At 41.5% G+C, this 24013-nt stretch overlaps 1 protein-coding gene across 1 annotated transcript in view; it reads left to right on the forward strand.

Annotated features, from left to right (window-relative positions):
* The window catches only part of COX10 (cytochrome c oxidase assembly factor heme A:farnesyltransferase COX10), a 105520-nt gene that overhangs the window by 61813 nt on the left and 19694 nt on the right, over positions 1-24013 (forward strand). Inside the window, exon 5 of the mRNA XM_076353503.1 lies at positions 9927-9997. Within this exon, the coding sequence (XP_076209618.1) occupies positions 9927-9997 (71 nt within the window). The remainder of the gene's footprint in view (positions 1-9926; positions 9998-24013) is intronic.

The raw sequence follows: 24013 nt of genomic DNA on the forward strand, positions 1-24013 counted from the left end.
TTCCAAAACTAAAAGATGTTTTGAATAAGTAATTTATGTGTATGCGACTACATAAATAACCTCTCCATAGCCAAAAGCAGGCAAGCCTCTGCTTTATGTACGGTGCTACTTTTGGCTGTCTTGTAAGAAAGCAAGCATTGCTAAGAGGACGTGTCAGCCATAAGCAGTTAAAGCGAACACATCTACGCGTGATATAAGAGAACAGTTTATGGATTAATATTCGGGTGCCTGGCAGGAAGCGCATTGCGGTGGATTAGTATTCTTATCATTTGAGTGACAAATTATAAAAAGCTGATTAAAATGACCTGGATCCTGGACACATGGGTTGGAGCCAGGAGACGTGTGGAAGTGATTTAAATCTCACCTTTCCACTTCCTTGCTCTAATCTCCTGGGCAGGAATAGAGCTGCAGCGAGGCCGCTTTACTTTATAGCTCTCTCTAGTAGTCACAGGGGACTGAAAAGCAGCTGATACTGATAGTTTAGAGGGCTGTCTTGTTACCTGCCCCTTTTACAACTGCCCTGGCTAAAGCCAGGCGCTCAGGATCCTTCTGTAGTTACTAGAGAGAAATAAAGGCTTTGCATCTCTATTAGACCAGCTCCTGCCTCTGTTTGCTCTCACTTGCCGTCTGGAGGAGATGCGTGTCTCCCGGTTGACTCTGGATCTCTCCTGCTTGACTTGAGCACTTGCACTGGGCAGCAGAAATACTTCCCCAAGAGTTCCCAAGTAACAACTTTATTCCACCACAGGAATTTGTCTAAGCCATCTTCAGTATCAGATTTTATCTGCAGTATTGCTCAAAGCAGCTGCACTGTGTCCAGAGGACCTGGCCTTGTGTATTTTAGGACATGTAGTAACTTAAACCAGATACTGACCTTGTGCAATTCCTATCTTCAGCGAAGAGATTGTTATTTGAAGTTTTGTTTGTTTTTTAAATTATACGTTGCACTCATGGCATGCTGGCGTCGTGACAAATATGATTTAATGCAAAGGAATCTCTTTGAGAAAATGGCTTTGTAAAGTGATTCAGAATGTAATTTGGTAGGCATAAAGGTGGTATTTTTCTTCAACTCTAATACTTGTTCCTAAAAACATATAGAAATAAAATAGTTCCTGAAGAGCAGAAAGGATGTACCTCTCTATCTGACATCTACTTATAATTCGTCGTTAAAAACTTGCAAAAATCCTGCATGGGTAGGTGACGGATTTGGGGTGGTCAGAGTCCAGTTGTTGAAGTGTGTGTTTTCCCTTATTATTCCAGGGCAACACAATGCTTAGAGATGAACGTTGCTTCGTTGCTTTATCTCCATGAGCCTGGATAGAGAGAACAGTGTAACCCCTAAATGGGAGACACACCGTTGTGTTGCTGCTTCTGTCTTGGCGTACGTGGCGCACCAGCTCAGCGGCGGGAGCTGTCACAGCTTCACCCTTTCCCTCTCCTGTTTTCGTGTCCAGGGTGACCTGATCCAGTGACACAGATCAAAAAATGAAAAGATCCAGAGGAAAATTAGTTATATTTTTGGCCAGATCAGGTCGTTCTATGGGTGCAGTTGGGTCAGCACAAGGGAAGGGCACGAGGTGTTTATCTAACTGGGGGCTCAGACCTGAAACACATTTTTTAGCAATTTTCATTTTAAGATGAAAAGGAGGAGCCAAATGGTGACAAAGTCCATGTCCAAAAGAAAAGGATGGGAAGGCATTCAGTGCAGTACGTCCTGCGCTTTGGAAATTGCTCCCTTTGGTTCAGAGAGCCCAAACGCGTTGGTGGGCAAGTGGTAGCACAGTGCCCTCCTGGAAGTGGGGCTGGAGGAAGGCTTGGAGTAGGGAGCATTTGTTTGTGGATGCATTAATTGTGTGCTAAATGAAAAGGACTTGTTGGTGGTAAATATTTAATATTATTAGAAGCCTTTGGCAGCTGGCCAGAAACCAGTATTTCTTCCCGTGAAAGCTATTTTTCCAAGGTGGATCACGTAAGGTGAAAGCCTGTCTGCGGTATCCAGCTTGCATTTCCCCTAAAGCTGTTGCTGGCCTCCGTGAGGCCTCGGGAATACGCTATTTAGGTGGCTCTCGATGTCAGCAGTTTTCAAGATTGAACAGCTTATAAAATAAGGGCCTGAGTTTATTTTTATTATTATTTCATTTTTGTTACAATATCATCTTAGCAAAATAAGATTTTAGTGGGAAGAGCAGGGCTCATCGGTGGTCACCCAACCTGCTTCCTGTTTGCCAAAACAGGAGATTTACATTTTCTCTCCCATTTCAAGGCTTGGACATCATGTGCATTAAAAAAAATGAGATGGAACAAGCTTTTTTTTTTTTTTTTAAATGTATTGGTGCTAGCAAATTTGATTCAAAGATGAAGACAAGAAAAATGTTGTATGTAGGGGTAAAGTAGCTGAAGTAATTTGGTGCAAATGCCCTATTATTTCATTCGAAGTTACTCATACAACTGAAGACCGCATGTAGTCCTTAATTATCTTTTCCTACTTCATTAATCCCTTGCTTGCTGCAGCATGCTCAGACACACGCGTGCGTACCCAGGGTCTTTCCTTCCACCCTCACTTCTTTTACCCAGGTGAATGCCACAAGCGCATCCACACCTGCAGTGACAGCGGTTCATCCAGCTGTGCTTCAGCAGTTACAGGCGTCGTGTTTCAGGACGCGTCCGTCATCCTCACCTCCATCCCGACCCCTCATCGTCGTGACGGGGCCCGCGGACGGAGCAGCAGTAACGAGGCACTCTGGTATTTGGACCGTATCGCTTTGACACTCCTGAGTGTTAACACGGTCGTGCGCTTTTCAAGCTCCTTGTAATGGTACTTCTGATATCACCGAAGGATATTGTTTGGCCAAAGTGCTGATGAAGAGGCCACTAAGCTGCAGGAGTTTAATGACCGCTTGTTTTGTTGGTCAGACCCACTAAAAGGATTTGGATGAGCTGAAAACAAATACAGAGCAGCGTGCCAAGGGCTCTGGGCACTGCTGCCAGCTAAGTGCACTTAAATACTAAGTGCAATGAAAAACCTAAAATAAAAATCTCAGTTTTGGGGGCAGTGGATGTCTCTGGGATTCCCTAGAAAGTCACACACTTGTAAGTGGTCAACGAAATAGCAACGTGTCATCTCTTGAGCGCTTAAAAGCAGAGCCCGCGTGGCAGGTCGTTAATCTGAGGGGACAAATCAGTGCTAATTGAAGTCTGTGAGTCTTTGCATTCTCCATCCTGAAAATATGTTTCTGAAGTGACAGGTATCAACATTTTCTTTGCAATTACCTCCTGTTCTCTTCCCTGTACACAGCAATGGGCTTCTAAACACCGGCTAACAAGAAGAATGTGTCTTTAGTGGAAGCTTTTAAAAAAAAAATTAATAAATTACACTGTGGCAGCTGCTTTACCTGGCAGGTCTTTCTCGGGTTCGCTGGGACATGACAGTTTTGGGGTTTAGCTGCCCTTCTCTGTCTGTAAGTAACATTGTTCAGGCTTGCATCAATCTCGTTTTTAATTAGAATCCTCTTTGAAATGGAAAATATTAAAGCAGATCTATAGCTAGACTGGGAACTGCAGAGCCAGAGGGTTTTCAGATACTGCCTTTAAAAAAAAAAAAAAAAAAAAAAGAAAAAAAGCCATTTCTAATCCTTAAAATATTTGCCTGGCTTTATTTTCATATCTTGAAGACAAACAGGTGCTGTGTGCCCTTTATGATTCTCAAATATACAATCTCCAAGCCAGCAATCTCTAAAGCCTTCCCTTGTTTGTACAATTAGGGTGGGATTTTCAGAATCACTCAGTGTTGGTCTGTCTCTGCTCTCATTGAAGTCAAGCTGCCGTTGACTTCAGTGAGAATAGTGTTAGATCAGCACATGAGTGCTTTTGAAAATCCTTCTCTTTGCCTTTTTTTTAGTCACATCTGTGTACAATTGAATAAAAAGACCTTTGTAATATACTTTAATTATTCTTTGTTGTTTTCATATAAAAGTGATTGAAAGGAAACCAGAAGAAAACCTATAATAATAATCTTGACTTTGATCTTATTTACCATAAATTATGTTATGTTTTTCTTCTCCTTTTATGTAATTATATATTACTGTATCACAATGTAAGATAAATCACTGAAAACATGAGGAGTAGAAATAATTAGGTAATACGGAGGGGAAGAGCACTCACTAAGGAGGGAACTTGACTCTTCGTGGTCTGATGGGTTTCCAGTGCTGCTTATAGCAACTTCTCTTTGAGCGCGTGAGAAAATCAGGATGCTTTACGTGAAAGGCTAGTGCTAAAACCTGATGAATTTATAGGCCGCATGGCCAGCTGTGAGGAACGGCTTTGTCGATGTCACCTTCCCAGGATACCTCAGGTTATTGTCCAGGTATCCGGACTCCACTCTGCCACTGCACTCTCCACCTAGTTTTGGTCCACCCGCTCCTCCCTGACTCATGCGCCTTTTTGGTTTCCAGCCTGTGTTTCAATGATGGTTCTGGTTAACTGCTTGCCCTTTGGCAATACCAAAGAAAACCAAAGAGGATCAGAGCTTACTGTAGCACAGGGGAAATCGGAGAACCCCAGAAGCATCTAATTCAACAAGACCAATACTTGCAAGACTTGCCCTATACAGCCCAGTTTCACCCCTGGCTGTAGACATTCAGTGAAGTGCTCAAGTGGGGAGTCCAGTTGTACTGGTCGTTATTTGCATTGTGTTAAAAATTTTTGCTTGGGTCTGTAGCAAGAGGTTGTAGCTGAGGAAGGGCTTTGGCCACCACCTGCACCCATCCCCTTAGCTTGTCTCCACCTCCCCAGTGCGGTGCAAGACGTGGAGGATTTTGGAGACCAGCAGCACTTCAGCGCAGGAGGAGGTGACTGCTATTTGGCAACAGCCTCATCTTCTCATTCACTCATTAGTGCCATAGATTCACCTGAACTGCCCTTTAGGGAGTCTTCGGAGGGAAAGAAATATATCCAGAGGGCCATTCTGCTGCCAAAGAGCACATGGAAGCCTGCTCAGATGCAAGGATGGTTTTGCGATGAGAAGACCTGTGAGTTGCCTTGAATTAAATTGTCGTTTAATAGCAGGGTTCCGCTCCATCTTTAGACTCATGGGATTATTGGTTCTGATGTAAATATGTGTTTAGCATTAGAGTAAAATGTTATGTCAATACATGGAAGACCGGTTGCCTATTTCAGCCGCTGCTGTTTCCACTATGTGTCACAGATTAGAGCTGGCCCTGGACGGGGGCCAGGCTGGTGCTTGCTACGCTCTAAATCCAAAGCGGTATATGAGAGACGTTTACTAGCCTAAGCGTGGGTGACCCGTTTGATAAACTATGTGACATGTTGTTCCTCTTAATGCACTCTATTTACGTTTTTGTGTGAACAGGAGTAAAGGTATTGAACTGTCATAATTCAGTAGTTAAAATCTCTCCCGCAGGAATGACCACGGATGGCAAACGCAGCGTGTGCTCAGGGCTTCCCATCCGCTCCGCTGGCTTAATTAACTGCAAATAGTCAGGCAACTGTCTTTGAAAACTTAATAGGTGGTGTCGGCATTTAACTGATGATACGGAAAAAGCGAGAGGGCGTCCCGTAAAGGCAGGGGATGCCCTCTCGCTCTTTCCGTATCACGTTAGCCCTCGAAGTGCCAGCGTAGCGTAATGCCATCTGCATCTGCAAGGTGATGCTACGGGAGTCTTGGCTGAGTCCAAATAGAATAATTAATCTCTGTCTCCCCCAGGAAGTCTGAATGATTAGCTACCCTCTGCATTCACTGCTGTTCCCAGGAGGTGGCTTGAAGAAATTAAACAATCTTTAACGTTTCACTTAAAAACAAAGTGGAAACCAATATGAAGAAGCTGAAGGAAAACAAACCATGAGTGTAAATAGCTATAAGCAGTAATGTGACAGCTAATCTAAGAATTGTTAGATGTTTAAGATATAATTACTGTATATTAACTAGATGAGATCTACACAAAGAGTCTGATGAGCCTGCCAGGGAAATAAACCACAACGTACTAGCTGGCCTGATTTATTTTTTTTCCATCATCATGTTTTAAATGTTCATGCATACTGATTAAAATTTAGGTTAGAGTCTTGAAAGCTGTTGCCAAGTTTTGTCACTCAGCGATTTTTGGATGCTGTAGATTTAACCCTCTGTCTGTCCTTTTGATGGCTAGCTTCCCAAATACCTAGGGCAGATAATATTCTGCCTTGTCCAGCTGAACTGATGCATTCAGACTTCCTGAAAAAGCCTCCTGAGTGCTTCTAAAATATTTGTTTATTCAGGATTCATCTTACTGAATTTACTGTTTGCTAAAACAGGCTGTACTGTGTTGGCCTGGCATGAGATAATATGTTTGAGTTCGCTCTTTTCATTCCTATGGAATGATATTTGAGATGCACATTTTTTTGATTTTTTCCTAGAATATCAGGGGAAAATAATTTCAAGTGGAGAGAGAATTTTTCTGAACATCTGGGAGCAAAATGGGAAAAGTTTTGATAAATGGCATCTTGCTGACATGTAATAGCAACTAGCTCAGTGAAAGAATCTGGGGCATTGCAAATAAAAGGATTTTTCTTAACTGTGGTTCAATCGGATATGTAGTTTCGTGCGTACAGTTGACAGTAACAGATTATTCAGTTTGTCAGATTTAAAAAAGTGAAAAAATTCAGACTTAAGTCATGCAGTAATCTTAATTTTGGGACCAGCCGTGTCTGTTTACAACAGAGACTGACATTTTTTGACTACTTAACTCAGCAGAGAAGTTTCTTGTTCAAAATTTATATTCTATTCGGGGTGAACTACAACATTAAATATATGGAAATGTTTCATACAGTGATTACGGTATTGTCAGGTTATACTGATAACCGCATAAGTTTAAATTCTTTCAACAGTCTTGAACGTCCAACTGATCTTCATTTCAGTCATTTTATGTTTGAGACACACTGAGCTTAAAACCTGTCCGTTATTTTGATTTTATCCATCGCACACGGAATACCTTTATCTGTAAGCTTAAATACTCCCAGATGAGCCAGAATCTCCTCGCATGCACAAGTTTAAACTGGAAGTAAGCTCACGGCAGTCAGACTTTGCAAATAGAAATAAAGGGAAAATTGTGTATTTAAAAACAAAGCAAAACTGAGCGTAGCTCAGAATATTTTCAGGAGAAAATACTTTGGCTGTGTAGAATTTTTCCCTTGTATTGCTCTACCAGTCTGATGTCAAATTACATTTTTTCTTCATTTAACATAATTGTCTCTGAAATGTAACAGTGAAACAAACCATTAGCAAAATGCTGAGCTGTCAGAAGCAATCACTGGTTTCGGATCCAAACGGGGTGCTTTCCCTTCTCCGAAGGTACTCGTTGCGGTTTCCTGTAGAGGTTCTTTGTGAACCATCCAGCGCTTCAAGGGCAGCGCTGTAGCCATGCGGATCCGACCCGTCCCTCTGAAGTGAGCTGCCGGGGCTCCGTGTGTTGGGGCTTGTAGCTGCTCCGTAGTCTCCTCTGTGCTTTTCTTCTAAACCAGCTTCGGTTGTAGCTGGGAGTGACCATTGCCACTGCAGATCAGGCATAACAGAGGATGAAAAATAACCTATTAGCTGCCTATCTAAAAATAAATAAATGACTTGCCTTGTACTGTACCAGAATGCTTTGACAAAGTGAAAGACGTATAAACTAACCCTTTTTCTTTCTGAAAAGAAAAGAACCCTTTTTTTCCACCTTCTTTCGCATGAGTAACTCTTGGCTGAGCAGCCGGAGTTTGCTTCAGGAATATCGATGGTAAAACTGGAAGGCTTTGAGAGTCGGTAGGAACTGGGGGTGGGTCGGGTGCTCCATCCAATCACTCCGGACGGAGGCTTACCAAGAGCAAACCACCTCAAGGCTGCGTAGCCCCAGCCTGCTCCACTGCGTGGATGGAGGTGAGAAATTTTAGTGAATGGGGTGTGAACTGGTAGTAAAGAGCTGTGTTGATGATTTCAATTCCCATGCTTTTACATTTCTTAACTTTTGAGCATTTAATCTGCAGCCTTTAACACAAACCAACAAATGCAGGATTCCTCCCCTGCCGAACCATGGTAGTTTTTGGATCCATCATGGACAAACTGAGGACTTTAATGGGCAACACAGGCTTCAGCCGAGGTGGCAACAGTAATTCTCCATTAATTTGTGTTGGCCAGCCACTAGAGGGGGACAAGGCAGCCGCTTTTCCAGGGGGTTTCACAGCTGCTGGCTGGCAGGGGGGAGTGCAGGTTTGGGGTCCCCCAGCCAGTACCCCCTTGCCGGCTCTACTGCTGCTGTTTCCTCGACCTTCTCCCCTCTCCTCCCTGCCACCTGCCTGAGTCTTGTTCTTTCCCAGGTTTGGACAGTTTCACAAGCATGACAAAACATGAAGATGATGCCCGCTGCCAAATTTCTTGTCTTTAGAGCATACCGTCAGCAAGTTTTGTTGAAGCAGGATAACTTTAGCGTGTGGGCTTGAGCACGTGCACGCACTCACTCTCACTCATACGCATGCAGGATTTTTTTATAACCTCATTCCTGGGAATGGTTAAAACTGTTGGGAAGATGATTGAACCTGAGGTTAAAAACGTCACCGCGAATGGAGAATATGGTGGGCCGTGTTAGGCAGGATGATCCCTGCCGCGCTTGCAATACGTAGGAGCAACAGCAGGGGTTCCCAAATTGTTATGTAGTCATTACTTCAAAGTAGTAGATGGGGAAGGTGGTTCCTGTAGTCTCTGTGTGCCTGTAAATGAAGCGTCTTTCCCCGATGTGCACCTGTAGGGCTCTGATGGGGTCCCTGCTGCTCCCTGTGTCCCTCTCCGCTGGCATTCCCCGGGGAATGCAGCCCCGTTAAGTAGCAAGGCCGGTAGCGTGGCACTGTCAAAATGAAGATGTTTGTTAATTTTGTCTTCTGTTGTGTAAAAGGTTACATCAGCTTGCTGGAATGACATGGGTTTTATCATACAGTCGTTTATCATATAGTCACCTTATATAGTCACCTTAAATCTGTCTGCAGTTTGACTATACTGAGCTTACTGTCAGTCTGAGTGTTTGAAATCATGATTTGTTATGGTACTTCTCCTACATATTCACCATAATTGGGATCCTACCCCAAAACCTCAGACATAACGTCAGTAGAAAATGTTCTTTCTATAAATACATACTACTCTTTTTATAAATAAATGTATGCTTATTATTTTTATTTTGCACACATAAAACTGAACGGCTTTACAATTTGCTGTGTGGCAAAGCGCATTCAGCTTTTCCAGTAACATTCTTTATAAAACAGATCATACAAAAGCCTGCAGGAATTCCTAGCGTGAAGATAGTGCCGCCTGAATTTTCCCATAGGTGGTGTTTGAAGTCAAATTGGGTTGTGACATTAAATAACGCCATATGGTGTGTTCATTCCCTGCTGCTAGAACTAGATGCTCGGTGCAGTTTCAATAGCATTTTACAAGAGTTGATTGATTTTGGGGTGGGTTATACATTCTCAGAAGTTAGATGATCTTGAAAAAAATTTAGTGTTTGTCTTTTAAATACCAGAAGCACAACATTTGCAAGAGCTGTTTGTATTAATGTAAAACTGGGGGCAGGGCTGTATGTATGTGTATATGTAATCACGTGCGTATAAAAGCTGTGTCAAACCTGTCGAGAGCAGAACTTGGAATCAAACTCTACTTCAAATGATTAACTTTTGGGGACGTGCGCAAACTATTTTTGTCCTCCAGGTGATTTTCTTTCTAAGGGGATGCCAAAAGCGTTAATGCAGACTATCAAAGCTCCGTAAAAGGAGTTTGCTATTTTCGTTGTATTTCTGAACCTTCAAAAATAGAGATTAAAGCACCTGCAGATGCAGACAGTACATTCCACGCATGGCGTGCTTTCCGGCATCCTTTCATTTTGATTCTTCCCTTTTTTTTTATCTTATTACAGTTCTTTGAGGTTCCGTTTGACTCAAATATGAACAGGACAAAAAACAGACCACTGGTGCGAGGACAGATCAGGTAAGGCTATGCACACCTGCTCTGGCTAATGAGAAATGAGTCTTCACATTGCTTTTATCTATCTCCAAGCTTCTCTCTCTCTTCAGATGACAAAAAATAGCAATTTAAGACAAAAGACTTAAGAAAGAAATGCACCTCTCTGTTCTTCGATATTTCTTCATGTTTATAACTTTCGTGTGAGGAGTTTGGCTAATCAGCTGTCCTCTAAAATACTGAATTTCTCAAGGCAGCAGAATTTCCACTCGTGTTGTGTATTTCTTCATGTATGACGACTACATGCATGGCGTGGTAGCACGCCGTTGTGTCCCACTGAACTTTTGCATTAATTTATACTAACAAACCTTCAAAATTTCACATCTAAGAACAAACACAAAAGTGTATATTGTTTTTAGTAGTCACATTTATCTGTTGGATCACAAACATTCATTTGAATCTCCCGGCAGAGGTATCTGCAATTCTTTTTTTTTAGTGGTTTTGTAAGGCACCATGTTGTCTTTGCCTTTTCTACATGTTTAGCGTAAAGCTGGGGTGAAAACTCACAATGGTGGCACCTTATGAAAATAAAGTTAAAATTTGTCATCATTTAGTTTATCATCATCCAAAAGTAAATCCCCCCCCCAAAAGTCCTGTATTAGCATAGAGATTCCCTTAAAAAAAACCCAGAAGTCCTTCATTCACTCTGTTTTCTGCATTATATACCAGTTTAGGTTCTCAAAGGCTGTTTTCCAGCTAAAAAATCAAAGTGAAAAAGAACATCAACAAAAAAACTCTAACTTATTTGCAAACTAAAACTGAAGGCCCAATTCATAAATGATTCAACATTTATGCAATTTTAGTATTGCATTTCCATGATTTGTGCCAAGGATTATTTATAACAAAATTATGTTTTCCCTTAGGTTTCCGCGAACAGTTGGTCCTATTTATTTCTGTGTTTTATCCATCACCTTTGGAGGACTGAAAAAAATGTGATGGATGAAATTACAAGAAAATTGAGACAAAATAGTAAAGTGAACCTTGGGGGTAAATTCACTCTCATTGTAAATAGTTAGAGCGCTTCAATAAACTTGTTCCGATTTGTTCTCGAAGATGGTGCTAATTACAGATTCCTGACTTGAGTTAATTTTATTTAAAAACATATTTTAGGGACGACTGCAGTGAGGGCATCTGTTGTACATACAGTGTCAGCCTTAATTGTGCAGTTGAGGGGAGCTGCACTTCTGCTCCACTTGCATGTGGTCCTTTAGCCCTGGAAGAAGGAACACTTGTTAGGAAGAAAGATGATGGGGGGATTTTTTTTTTTTTTATCATAGTCTCCTATGTTTGCAGTGTTTCTGGAGTCAAAAATATAGCTAGGAAACTTTCTGTCAACTTTTGATTCATAGAAAGCAATTTGTTTTATAAGTTTCCAGTGTCCTTAAACGAACTTCACTGTCATCTGAATGCACCACAGATTGGCAAAACCATATTTAATGGATTTTCTTACTTCGCCCCCCCTTCATATTTGCTTTCACCACAAAATGGTAATGTTGGGGACTTCGTGTAATCACTCATCAATCTATCTACCTGACTGTCAACAGCTAATTTAAAGTTCTTTAAAGTGTCACTTACCTTGAATAATGCCGGTCTCGTTCCCTGTAGACTGTTGAACATGCAGACCTTGACTGGGGTTATTTCTTCTGCGGTGTGCCAGAGGAGAATAATCCAGTGCAAGTGATCTAACCTTGTTATATTTTGCCACATATTCCCTGGTGTTCCTTGAACTCTTTCCTTCCTGGCTGATTAAATAAAACCCTTAAATGGTTATGCGAAAACTAGTCAAAAACAGACTAGACAGAGACAGATAAATTGCATGTAAGAGACTGGTGTCTTGGCTCTGGGAAGGAATCCAGAGAGCTTGGGGTATGTACAGAGTTCTTGCCCAAAATTTGACATTTGAGTTTTGACATTTTCTTCTCTTTAGCTGCTTCATATCAAGAAATGTTTGGTGCTTTTTTAATTCTGCTGTGTTACAATATCTGTGATACCCAGTGCAAACGAGGCATCATTTTACAATCCGCCTTCATTTGCACTGTTTGTAAATATATTGTGATTTCCTCTCTTCCTCTCCTTTTTATTTATTTCGCGTAGTCCTTGGTACAGAAGTGGTCAGTATAGGTAGCAGAGTCATACCAGTTTTTGTATGGTCCCGTCCTGAGCTTGAGATCCCTTTTGAAGAGTGAGAAGGTTGTTAACTCTCCATCATGTTGTCTCACTGCACCTCCTTGGAAAGGCTTTCGATGGTGGCTTTGATGCCAACTTCTGGCCACTGAGAGACTGCACTAAGACCAGTGACATTTTTTATAGAGATTGTGGCATCATGAAGACAATTCTTAGACGCTTTGAGCTTGGGCCAGCACCAAACTGGTAACTCCCAGTGAGAGGTCCTTGGTGTTACTGAGTCATCCAGACCCTGGATGAGCTGGCATCTCTATTTTAGATGAGCTAATTCATGGAGCTGGCTCATTAGGAAATGTTACGCCGTTGTAGAGAAATCATTCCCGTGTGTTTCACTTTGTGGCCTCCATTTGCAGCTTTAGCCCCAAGTTTTGTTAGGTTTAAGATCAGCTCTCAGTTCTAACTGACCTTGCTTCCAACATTTCTCCCCTTCCTTTCTGCCTGAAGCCTTTACTTTGAAAAAACAACATAACCCCCCCTATCTTGGCAACACTTGTGTGTGTTTATTCCCCTGCATACACGTTCGCGTGGCTCTCAAGTCCCCTCATCTGAGCCTTTTCTACAAGTTGCCTAGGACTTGCAGTTCCTCATCAGCGAGGAACCTCAGTAGCTTTCAAAGAAATGCTCTGTGGCCAGGGCTGCACTGTGGAGTGTGAACGTTGTCACGGCCTCTGAGGTCTGGCTGGGGACAGAGTGTCATTATCTTACTGGTGACACTCAAGAAGTGTTTAAGTTAGGCAGCTCTGGCCTGACCATCGCTCCAGGCAGCTCCCTGTGAGCCAGGAGCCAGTTCTCCAAAGATCTCTGGAAGGGTGGGATTTGGAAAAGCAATTGTCCTCCATCCTTTGTGAAGTCCTCTCCATATTGCATCAACTTTATGGCTGAAATAGTTATCTAGAGACTTAGTGTGCCCCTGCTATATATATTTTATATCATTTGGCCTGGACCAAACCATACAGGCAATGACACGGAAGGATTCTGCAGAGCTGGGATCTTCTGTACATAGGACAAGAGTACATATACCTTATTTGCCAGCCCCAAACCTACCGCTGATGCCCCCAGGGAATCTTCTGGCACTGTTGCTAGATTTGTGCAAACAGCACCTGATAGTTCATTGACTGCTTGCTTTACAATGTCCTATTTAATTTGTAAGGCTCTGAAAAAAATGTTCCCTTTGAGCAATGAGACGTAACCATCCTTATTCTCTATTCAGAGAGTAATCAGAGACATCCTGTTGCAAAAATAACAAGAGTAGACCCAAACACAGCATGCTGCTAAACGCCATCCATCATTCCAGCCTGCCCACATGTCCTCCTCCCTCCTCTGACCCCTCAAGTCTTGTTTGGAAATAAAAACAGCTCGAGATGTTCTTCATACTTCGGCTGCAGTGTTAAACTCATTGAGCGTATTTGTGTTTTGCATTGTAACAACAGCTGATATTATTTTTCCTGCTATGAATTGTTTTCATGTCATTGACGAGGAAAAATTTCATGTGCTCACACAACCTTAGGTTCGACTGAAATGGCAGCAGCTTTTCCTGGTTTCCTGTTGAGTATGATTTATTCCCTTGCTTTTTAAGGTAATGGATTTAATTTTCCTGCAGATTAATTTAAATACATCTCTAGTATTAGCTGCAGTAGCTGAGTGAGCTAGGATGACAAGTGTCCTGCTCCATTATATTGTACAAAGTGACGGTTTTGATTGCCCTTCTACACAGAACTGCATACACTCTTGTTAAAAAGCGGCTGTTTTTATGAACTTACAGTACTGCTGGATCTGCTGTGCTAAGCACTCATAAAAAACTTAATAGTTGTACAGGAATAGTTTTTCATCTTAAAAAAAAAAAAATCGTCAAACAGCATGTTCTAAATAACTAATTCATGACCACGTAGACACCTTCCAGTTCTGCTCCTGCAGTATTTTGCAATTTGCAACTATTCTCTGTACCAAGTCCTACAGCCTTTGGCTTTGGTCTTTGCAGGGGCTGCGGTGTCCGCCTGGGAGCGGGGCTGGGATTTCTCCTCGGTGTACCTCCAGGTTTCGTGTCACCCAGGCCGTGGAGCATTGCACAGGCAGCAACAGAGAATGGTTCAAGTTGGAAGGGACCTCAGGAGAGCTGTAGTCCAATCTTCTGCTCACATCAGGGTCAGCTCTGAGGGCAGACCGGGTTGCTCCAGGCTTTATCCAGTCTTGTCTTAAAAACCTTCAATATGGGAATAATATGCTGTGGAATTTAATTATATTCTCCTTAGGCAGAATATTGGCCCACTCAAGCTTGCTTTTCCTTGTGCGTTTAAGAAGCGTAAGTCTGCTAACTTGGTAGAAGGCGGCACAACGCAGAGAATGCCTTAGATGCTTCCAAAGAAATGAATCTTCGTGTTGTTTAGTAAATACTTTTTCCTAGAATCCCATTAACCTCCTCACTTAGCAATGGACAAGGAGCTGTGTTCTGTATATGAGCTTCCCACTTCTTACGGCCGCGGTTGATGGTTACTGCAATTAATGGAGACAGTAACGCTTTTCCTACTAGTTGACATTTCTGAGTGGAGTGTTGAGTTTGGTCGGTTTAAACTATAAGCCAAACTCTTGAAGAATCAAAAAAGAGCTCCTAAGCTAGCAATATTTCTCACTGACGGCTTGTATTTATGAACTGTAGTTACAACTGCAAGTATGTAAGTTGGATATTCATAAACTTACAGAAAATTGCAACATGTCAGACTTTCCCTATTTATTCAAAAGCGCATTGAGACTCAAGACTGGTTCTGTGTAAAGTTGAGTTTTCCACTCAGTTGCCTGTAGTAGACTTACAACTACAAAGTGTAACAAAAACAGTCCATGCTGAAAAAAAGTGTGTGTTTTTAAAAAAAAAAAAAAAAAAAATCCTCCTGTAATCACTGTTGATAACTCTGTGTAATTAGCTTGATTCTTTGCTTGCTAACACTAATGAAAATCAGGAACGCTTCTACTGATGTTAGTGGAGCTACGCTGATGTCGGTGAGAGGAAATCCATGTCCTCAGCTTATGCTGAAACCTGCATTAAGCGTTTAGCCAGCCCTGTTTTAAGCCAGCAGTTTAAAACCTCCCCAAGGGTTTCAGTACAACTTCGGCTCCCATTTAAAGATCAGCCTCTGCTTAGCTGATTGGTCTGCTCCCTTGGGTGGTCATTTCAGACAGGTTTCATTCTACTTAAGTTAAAACAAATAAAACAAAAACTCCATAAATCTACAGTTCTTCAAGAATAATCATTTTTAAGAGATCAGATGCTCGTTCCCTGCAGGGGAACATTCCAATATTTTGTTTAGAAAATACCTCATTTTAAAGGGACTGCCCTGAGATCTTTTTGAATGATAAAAATGTTTCTTTTTTCAGTGGGAGGCTTTCCTCTTGTTTAAACAGGGCACAATTCAAAGCAGACACCACCACGGCAGCCTTTTCAAGCATTTTTTATCCTGCTTGTATTCAGGCTTTATTATTTGAAAACAAGTAAATGCATTCCTTCCCCACCACCACCCTCCTGGCTTCCTTTTTTTTCCACCCTGTGTTTTCCAGAAGCTGTCATTGACTGTATTTGGTAAACAAGAAATTAAAAAGGCAGCTTTATATTTTTGACATGTACAATTGCTTGTAAAAATGTAGTTCTTGCCTTTTGAACAGCAGGGTATTTTTTTTAATTTTTTTTCTGGCATGGCCACGTCATGGAGAGGTGGGGGGGGGGAAGAAACCTTGAGGCTAAAACATAGTTTAATGAGAATAAAACCCACATCAAAGGGTGGACTAATGGAATGATATAATGCTTACTGTGTCACTTTCCCAAAGGGGATATGGATGACAGTACTTATATTTCAATTATCTATTCACTGCCTGCATAGGATGTTGATTAAATGGTTCTAAGGTATTAGAGTCCTTTTGTAGAATTCACAGAAAAATGGTGATACTGCACATTATCCTCAGATCAAAATGTGTATTAGCAGGAAATTATATAGCTCTAACTACATATATATTTTGTTTCTTAGGGCAATAAAGAGGGTTGTTTTAATAACTCTAACATTACATTCAAATTCGTCTCAGTTGAAATGAAGAAATTGCTAGCTATCCAGCTAGCGCCTTCAGCTCAGTCGTCCTGCCCGGACCTAATTCTGCCACGGCTCAAAGGAGACATTCCTTTGCAGGCAGCTCTGTTTGGTAAATATAAATCCTGCGGAAACACTTGACCCCTCACGCCTTGCTGCTTTTCAGTTCAGCTGAGGGGCCTTTACTGCCAAATTATTTATCCGAATCTTTAATTGCACGTGGGACAGTTGATAAATCGGAGTACGTTGTACATCACCCCACGTTAGGAAACATCCCAGATGCTCATGTATAAACCAGGAGTCACGGTGCATTTGGCTAAATAGCTGCTCCATCTGCTTGTGGGGAACACTGCGGAGAAGTGATACGGGCTCCTAATGGAGTTGTCTTATCCTCTCATGTCAGCTCCTCGCCAGGGGGTAGAGCCCCGTGAGCTGGAGGGAGCCAAGCTATTGTACACTAATCCTTCCATCTTTGTGTCCGATATGAACAGGCCTCTTGGCCATTAGTTGTAACCATTGACTCTTTTCTTTTTTAACTGACTAGTGATGAGTCATTTTCTTCAAAGGTGATGTTAAAGTGAGTTTTCCCTCTTATTTTTGCTTGTTTGTGCAGCATAAAGCTTGAAGCCCAAGATCCTTTCCCCAGCTTAACACAGTGTTCTCCTGGTGGTTCTTCTTCCCGTGTCTGTCAAACATTTCAGGTTCATGTTTGTAAATTTTGGCTTAATGCAGTCAAAATCCCCACACTTTGTTCCCTGTATTAGTATTGAACCTTATCTGGTTTAACCACAACAGCACCATTATTCAACATGTGCCAAGTGTTGTAGGAAATGTCACCGCTCAACAAGTCCATTACGGAGCTGCCTCTGATTAGAAGCTGCTATACCCTGAGATCTGTTTACAGTAGGTCATGTTAGAAGTGCATTTCTTTCTGTGAAGGACAGAGTTTATCATGTCTTATACAAGTTATAACTTACATGTTATCAACTTCGCAAGTCAGATATAAAAGAGGTTTTTCTTGCACTTTAATTAGCTGCACTAACACAGATGCTTGCTCTCCAGTCTTTTATGACTAGAAAAGCTGCATTCCTGAGGTTGAGATATGTGGAGAACCTCTTTGATATGTTTTATTTAATTTTTTTTGGCTAGGGACATAGAATCGCAAGAAATATTATATTATAAATCATGCTGTAAAGGAGCGTGAGCCACAGTGATTCATATTGCTGCCCGCGTGTGACAATAATTATGTTGTATTCATGCACTTTGATGGTATATGAAGGGTTTTTTTGTTTTTTTTCAACCAAACATTTGTAAAATTTAACTCTAGATGCTAACTGTAGATAAGCTACCAAAATAATAATGCAGAAATCCCAAGATACAACCCTCCTCATCCTTTTGACCTCTCAGGTGAAACATAGCAACTACTTAAGAGCATGCTATAGTGCGTTAAAATTATATGACTATCAAATGCATGCTTGCAATGTTGCAGAGGAATCTGCAGATAGGCAGGAAGGATCTGACTTAAATTTCAGTTTGACAGGCTCATCTGCTTGATTGCTTTTCCACTTAATGGTGTCTAGAGCCTGATCCTCCTTCCACCGCAGACCGTTGCTTCTTGTCCTGCTGTCTGTGGCTGTAGTGAATAACTTATTTCCTTCATTTTCATTGCTCCTGGGAATGTATTTAGAGTCAGTGATCCTGTACCAAGAATGGCTGGACTCTCTCTTCTCTTTTTTTGGGGAACAGGTTGATAAATACTCTAGAACTTCAGTTTTCTCCATCTTAATGAGATGGAGAACTGGCCTGAGACTTCTTTACCCACTGCTTTCCAAACGTTGGCTGAGGGCTCAGCAGAAGCATGTGTTAGATTTAATCATTCTAAATCACAGAAAAATGTTTCTGGAGAGACCATATTATCCATCCTGTTTGTCAGCTGGTCTCTGGTTCTTACATGAAGAGAGCACGGAGATTTTGAAATAAAATGAATGGATCACTTAACTGCCATGTTGTAGGGTTAGGTTTGTTAGGTTAAAGAGGAGGATTTAGTTTAAATATTATGGGGGACATTTTTCAAATTTACTGTAGGTTTGTCTTGTAAGCACTTTAAAAAAATATTTACATTTCCGTGACTGCAGGGAAGCTGTGAATATTATTACTCACCCTTTCACTTCTCCCTAACAAAGCCATATAACAAGGAGCGTGCTCATGCTCTGCAGGTTGCTTAGAGTTGTTACGATTAGCATTCTGGGGTGTATAGCAAACGTAATAAGAGCATAAACATTTTATAAGTATGGGTCCTTTTCATTTTTAATTTTTTACTTCAAGTGAAGCGACGAGGCCCCGTTGGAGCTCCTGCTTAATAACAAAGGGCCGGAGAAAAAGTTTTATTTCTGTCTGAACGTGGTATTCGTAAACTGCAAGTCTCCCCAGGGTTTGCTGAGCTATCTCATCCCAAACCTGGGGTTGCTTTGGTCTCAGTCCTCCAAGCAGTCTCTTGAACCCGTGAACAATGGAAGACCAGATCCTGGCATCATTTGTGCAGCGTTAGACTGGTAAAAATGAGAGCAGGATATGTTTAGGAGAAAGCTCCATGCTGAGGGTGAGGCTCCCGAGTTCTCTTTCTTGGGCTGAGTTGAAATCCCGCTTGCCTCATCTCAGCATACACGTTGCGTCTTTGTGGAAACTTTCAGCAAAATCGATTGAGCCAATTTTGATTTACGCAAGCATAAAAAAGAGAGATGCGTCCCTTTCAAGATGAAATGATTCTTTTAAATTAGCCGTGTTTGTTTATGATAGTTTTAAAGTCCCTTGCTCTGGCAGGGGAGACAGAACATCTGCAGCTCAGATTCTTGAGGAGCGAGGGGAACTAATTGCCTCCAATTTGGTTAAAATACAGTGTCGATTACGCTTTTATACAATAGTGATACACAGCCGTGACAGGGCAGCTTGGGCTCCATGCATGGGTTGTTTCTTCATTGGGAGAGAAATGAATTGACACAGACATGGGATATTTTATCCTAGTCTGTATTTATTTACACTAAGTACACTTCTGAACAAGTATATTAGATAGCAAAGCCAGAGCTGGGTTGGCAATTTAGTGCCAAAACTCAAGAAGGCAACTCCATGACGAGACCCAGCCAGCTATACGTGTTTATCCATCGCTGAGCTCCATATATGCCAAGTTCTCACTGTGTGACATTCCTTGGGAGATTTAGACCTCACTCATTGAATCCTGCCCCGTTTCCCTGCTGATGGTCCAGATGTCATTCAAAACCACATCCAGGTTGGTGCAGATGGGGCTGGCTGAGCCCTGTGGACTAAAGGAGAGGTATTAGGGGCGATTCCTTTCACAGAGATTTGCATTTTAAAGAGGTTTATTTGAGGTTCAGGTCTGTAAACTCTTCATCTGGAGACACAATGCTATGGTGTTGAACTCCTGATTTAAGTGTGCTTAAATGCTACCCATTAACCCAGCTCATTAGGCTTTTTGGGAGCACCTACAAGTTTCATACCTCCTCTTAACACAGAGTTCCTCCTCAGCTCAGATTTTGTGTTACAACTTGGTTTTAGAACTTTTCCACTATTTTCCACACTATTTTTTTTACATTTGGGGAAAAGTACTGTCCAGTCTGAGATTATCAACATCTTTGTCATTGTTATTGCCAGAAACCAAATCACAAAAAGCCAGTTACAAAAACATAAGCAGGCAGAATTGCAACAAGTGTATTCTGGCAATCTTAAAAATTGTGGTAGTGTCGTACCCAGTTAAAGGGGATTTGATATAAAATTCAATACTTGTAGTGCATGTAGAGCCTGATCGGCCACAGCAACACATTTTTGGGGATGACGTACCAGACACTGACAGAATGTAGATACTACTTCTTAACCTGTGAAGGCAAAGTTAAATAATTTATTAAGAAAAAAAAAAAAAAAAGACTTGACAAAGCTCCCCATTTGTTTGCACCTCCTAAAGGACGTCTTGTCAGTCTTCAGTGGTAAATGATAGACAAGCATGTATTCTGATATTTGGAGTGGATGGGGAAAAATTGAATTCCCAATTAAAAGTGTAATTTGGTTTCACGTTTTAGTTTTAAAATACGTCATCCTTCATCCCTTGTCATGAGTCATGAACTTTCTTGCATGACTGAGAGAAAATAAATGAGTATCTATTAAGATCTTTCTCTACATTTTTTCCCTTAAAATAGTACCATTTTAGCTCATTGATAGATATTGTTCTGTTTAATATAATTCTGGTACTTTGCAAGATTAAGCCTCAATCAGCAGGTTCTTGGGCTTTTCATAATGTTCAGTCACAATGTACCTGTGGAAGACGATATCAAAAGTGAGAGCGTGGATTGCTTGTGTTTACTAAAGCTTCTGAGTGATGCAGAATCAGATCTACATGAAAGAAATAAAGGAGTCTAGCAATATGTCCATTCGGCCAATGCTAAAGCTATTTTTTCCTTTTAATTGAAAAGAAATATCTCTCCTTGAGACTAATCCAATCTGTAATTGAAAGTTGTAGTTGAATATAAAAATATTTTGTCAGTCGTGCTTTGCGTCCTTAAAAAAAAGATACGCTGCCTCAAAACTATACTCATTAAGGGTCATAATGCATCATCATGAAACCACTTTGATTTAAAATCTCAAATCTGAGTGTGGATGTTTTTTCTATCAGGTACATCCCCAGTCTGTCTGTAGAACTCTTCTGGAGTTTAATGTCTTTTGCAAAAAACCTAGAATCATTTTAGAGAAGTCATCAGCGATGAAGCTACTGATCCAGGCAGTGCTGTTCCAGTTTCAGTTTCCATTAGTGGTGTTGTTATTACTATAGATCTTTTACAGCTGACAATGGTCATGAATATGGTTTTTATTACTAAATACATAAATATGCAGCCTGAAAGGATTTGTGTGGAAAGTTAAAATTTAATTTCACTGTTGGTAGATTGCCATCATTCAGTTGTCTGCCATGATTACTGATTGGTTTTGGATGCTCTGTGCCTTACTTTGAGCTTAGAAGCTGTATGAGTGGTTTTTTTAACCTCCCATCAAAAATAATTTCAGGGAAGCTACCGTTGCTATTAAGGGCAAAATGTGCCTTTTACAGCCTTCTGGCTCATTTTTTGCAGTCAGCTGACTCTGCGGCACTTGCGCCAGCAGACGACCCCACTGCTGGTTTCAGGCATCTGTCCATCTGGGGAAGCAGAGCTGGAAATTACGCAAATGCAATCCAGATGTGTGCTTGACAGAGATGGGCCTTCTTCCCCATTACCTAAGTCACAGGAGCAGGAAGGTTTCTATATACTCATATGTTGTTGCAGTGCGTAACGTCCTCAGCTTCTTTTGTCTCTACCAAGTGGGATGGCATTGCCTGGTGGAACTGCTGGACTTGATGGCCTTCCTTAATTTTCTTGGTGGATCTCTAAAAGCTGCCGAGGAGGGTTCAGCAGTTCTTGGGTGCTGATCTTTAAAAAAATAAATAAAAATTTAAAAAAATCCCTTGGCTGATACTCCAGCTGAGGGAGGTGACCAAGCCATAGCTCAGTACCATATGACAGTCATGGTGATCACAGGCTCGGCTCCTACCCTGGGACTGGTTTTCGGCAACTCTTAGTGTTGCCTGGCCGCAGGAATTGAGAAGATGCCAGGAGATGAGCAAAATTGTAAATCAGCACCTGGGATGGTTTTCTTCACAGGGTTAGGTGCATTTGTGCTGGGGATCTCCGTGGTCATCGTCCCCTCTTGAAATGACGATGGGCTTTCGCGGCCATAGAAACCTTCAAAGGGATGTGACTTGCACTTCAGTTTGTGTAACCTCTCATTGCTGTCGGAAGAACGTAAAAACTTCAGGCTGATGCTTTTGTCTGAGTTTGTAAGTGGCTTCAGAAGCCTTAAAAACTTACGGCTGACCTGGAAAAAATTAGGAAGAGGAGGGGGCTTCCTCCGGCAGCCTTGTAATGGCGAGTAGTCTGGGGACATTTTTAATACCTACAGATTCCAGAAATAATAAGCAACTTATGATGCTTACTCCCGAAATCTGATTTTAATTATGGCTTTGGAACAGTGTTCATGCACTGGACTCATATCTCAGCCCGTGATGGCAAAATGAAATTGCAGAGATGAGAATCACACTTGTATTCTTTGTCTGCCAAATACCTTCTTCTACCGAGCTCCCGCTATTTTCAGCCCGTCTGTGCACGAGGCTGGTTCAGGCTGTTCCTCCTCTTATTACAACAAATTGTTTTGACACTATATGCAGATGGAATTTGCGCCCAGAGTAGCAATATTGAGATTAATCTGAGCTGTCAATCTCACCTTTGTTGTCTCGGCACCGTTTACCTGCCACCGTGGAAGATGCTGAAGTCAGGGATAATTTTGGACCGTTTCTGTGGGCAGCAGCAGCAAACGAGCGAGGGGAGGAAGCCTTGTGGTCTTGCTGAACCTGTGTCTTGAACAAAACAGAAAACTCGCCAGATAGGACCAAAAGCAGTTTTTGCCTCACCAAAAAATAAGTAAAATTGTAATTAAAGGGTATAGTCTGTGCAGAATATTTGCCATTACTAAAATCCCATGCAGAGGAAAGCGAGGATGCGTATCTTGGCTTCGTTTGGATGCGGAAATGACTCTAAATAAGTTCCTTTTCTTCCCACCTTCCTTCTCCCCCCCCCACCCGCCCCAGCCCATGCCTGGATGTGGAGGACGAGTTTTAGGGAGGTGCAGCCTGGCTGGAGGTGCTCGGGAGCAGAGCAGCGGTGCTGTGCCCTGCCTCCGCGCGGCTGCCTGTTGGCACAGTGATTGCCCTCCGCACTTCATTCCTCACCATCCCTGTCCTGCTTATTTTAGATCATCACCCTGCAGAACAGATGCCTGGCCTTGTGGCTCGAGGGACGGTTGTCAATAATAATAAGATCGACTACAAAATAATCAACGAGGAATTGAAATGTTTCAATCCATTAAGGTATTCTGTTCATGCTGCAGCAAAACAAAAGAGCATTGTTGTTTCATGGGGTTTTTTTAGTTTGCCCTTTTAGAAGTGGGTGATGTTTCTATAAAAGGTTTTTGACAGACAGGGAGAAGACAGAATTTGTTTTATTACCTTTTGTATTAGGCTTTGAATCTAATTTTCAAATATAAGCACTTATGCTTCACCTGAAAAATATGCAGGCAGTCTTAAATGGACACTTACATTCAGGCTTACGCTTTTATGTAAATATGGTTTGCGTGCCCAATTTCCCATTAACACAAGGTCACAAATTAAGTTTCTTATGTATTTACATAACATCTGAACATGAATTGCGTACGACTGCTGATTGCATGAATGCGCCTATTCAGGATTCATATGGGCTTTGTGTCTGTAGATGAGTGTCAATATATTCACAGAGATAGGTCGAAGCATTAGATGCTGATACAGGAATTTTCCATATTTGTAAATACTGATAGGTTTTAAGAGGGGAATTTTGTCTAGCTTCTTGATTGTTTCTTCCAAACAAAATTTTCTTTAAACTTTTTCCCCTTTTTAATACTGTTTTTTAAATTGTAGTTCTAACTGTACTTTGACAGTCGTCTTCACAAAATGTTTTGCCAAAGAGCCAAAGACAGCATAGAAAAGCATGTGTAGTAGTGATGCTAGTGATCTTTATAGACGTTAAGCTTGCTAATGCTGCTGTGAAATAGGTAAAATAGTACATTAATTTTATAGATGGGCAAATGCTTTAATTTGTTTTCTCCTCTC

The sequence above is a fragment of the Aptenodytes patagonicus genome, chromosome 16 (genome assembly GCF_965638725.1).
Source record: "Aptenodytes patagonicus chromosome 16, bAptPat1.pri.cur, whole genome shotgun sequence".
Taxonomy (NCBI): domain Eukaryota; kingdom Metazoa; phylum Chordata; class Aves; order Sphenisciformes; family Spheniscidae; genus Aptenodytes; species Aptenodytes patagonicus.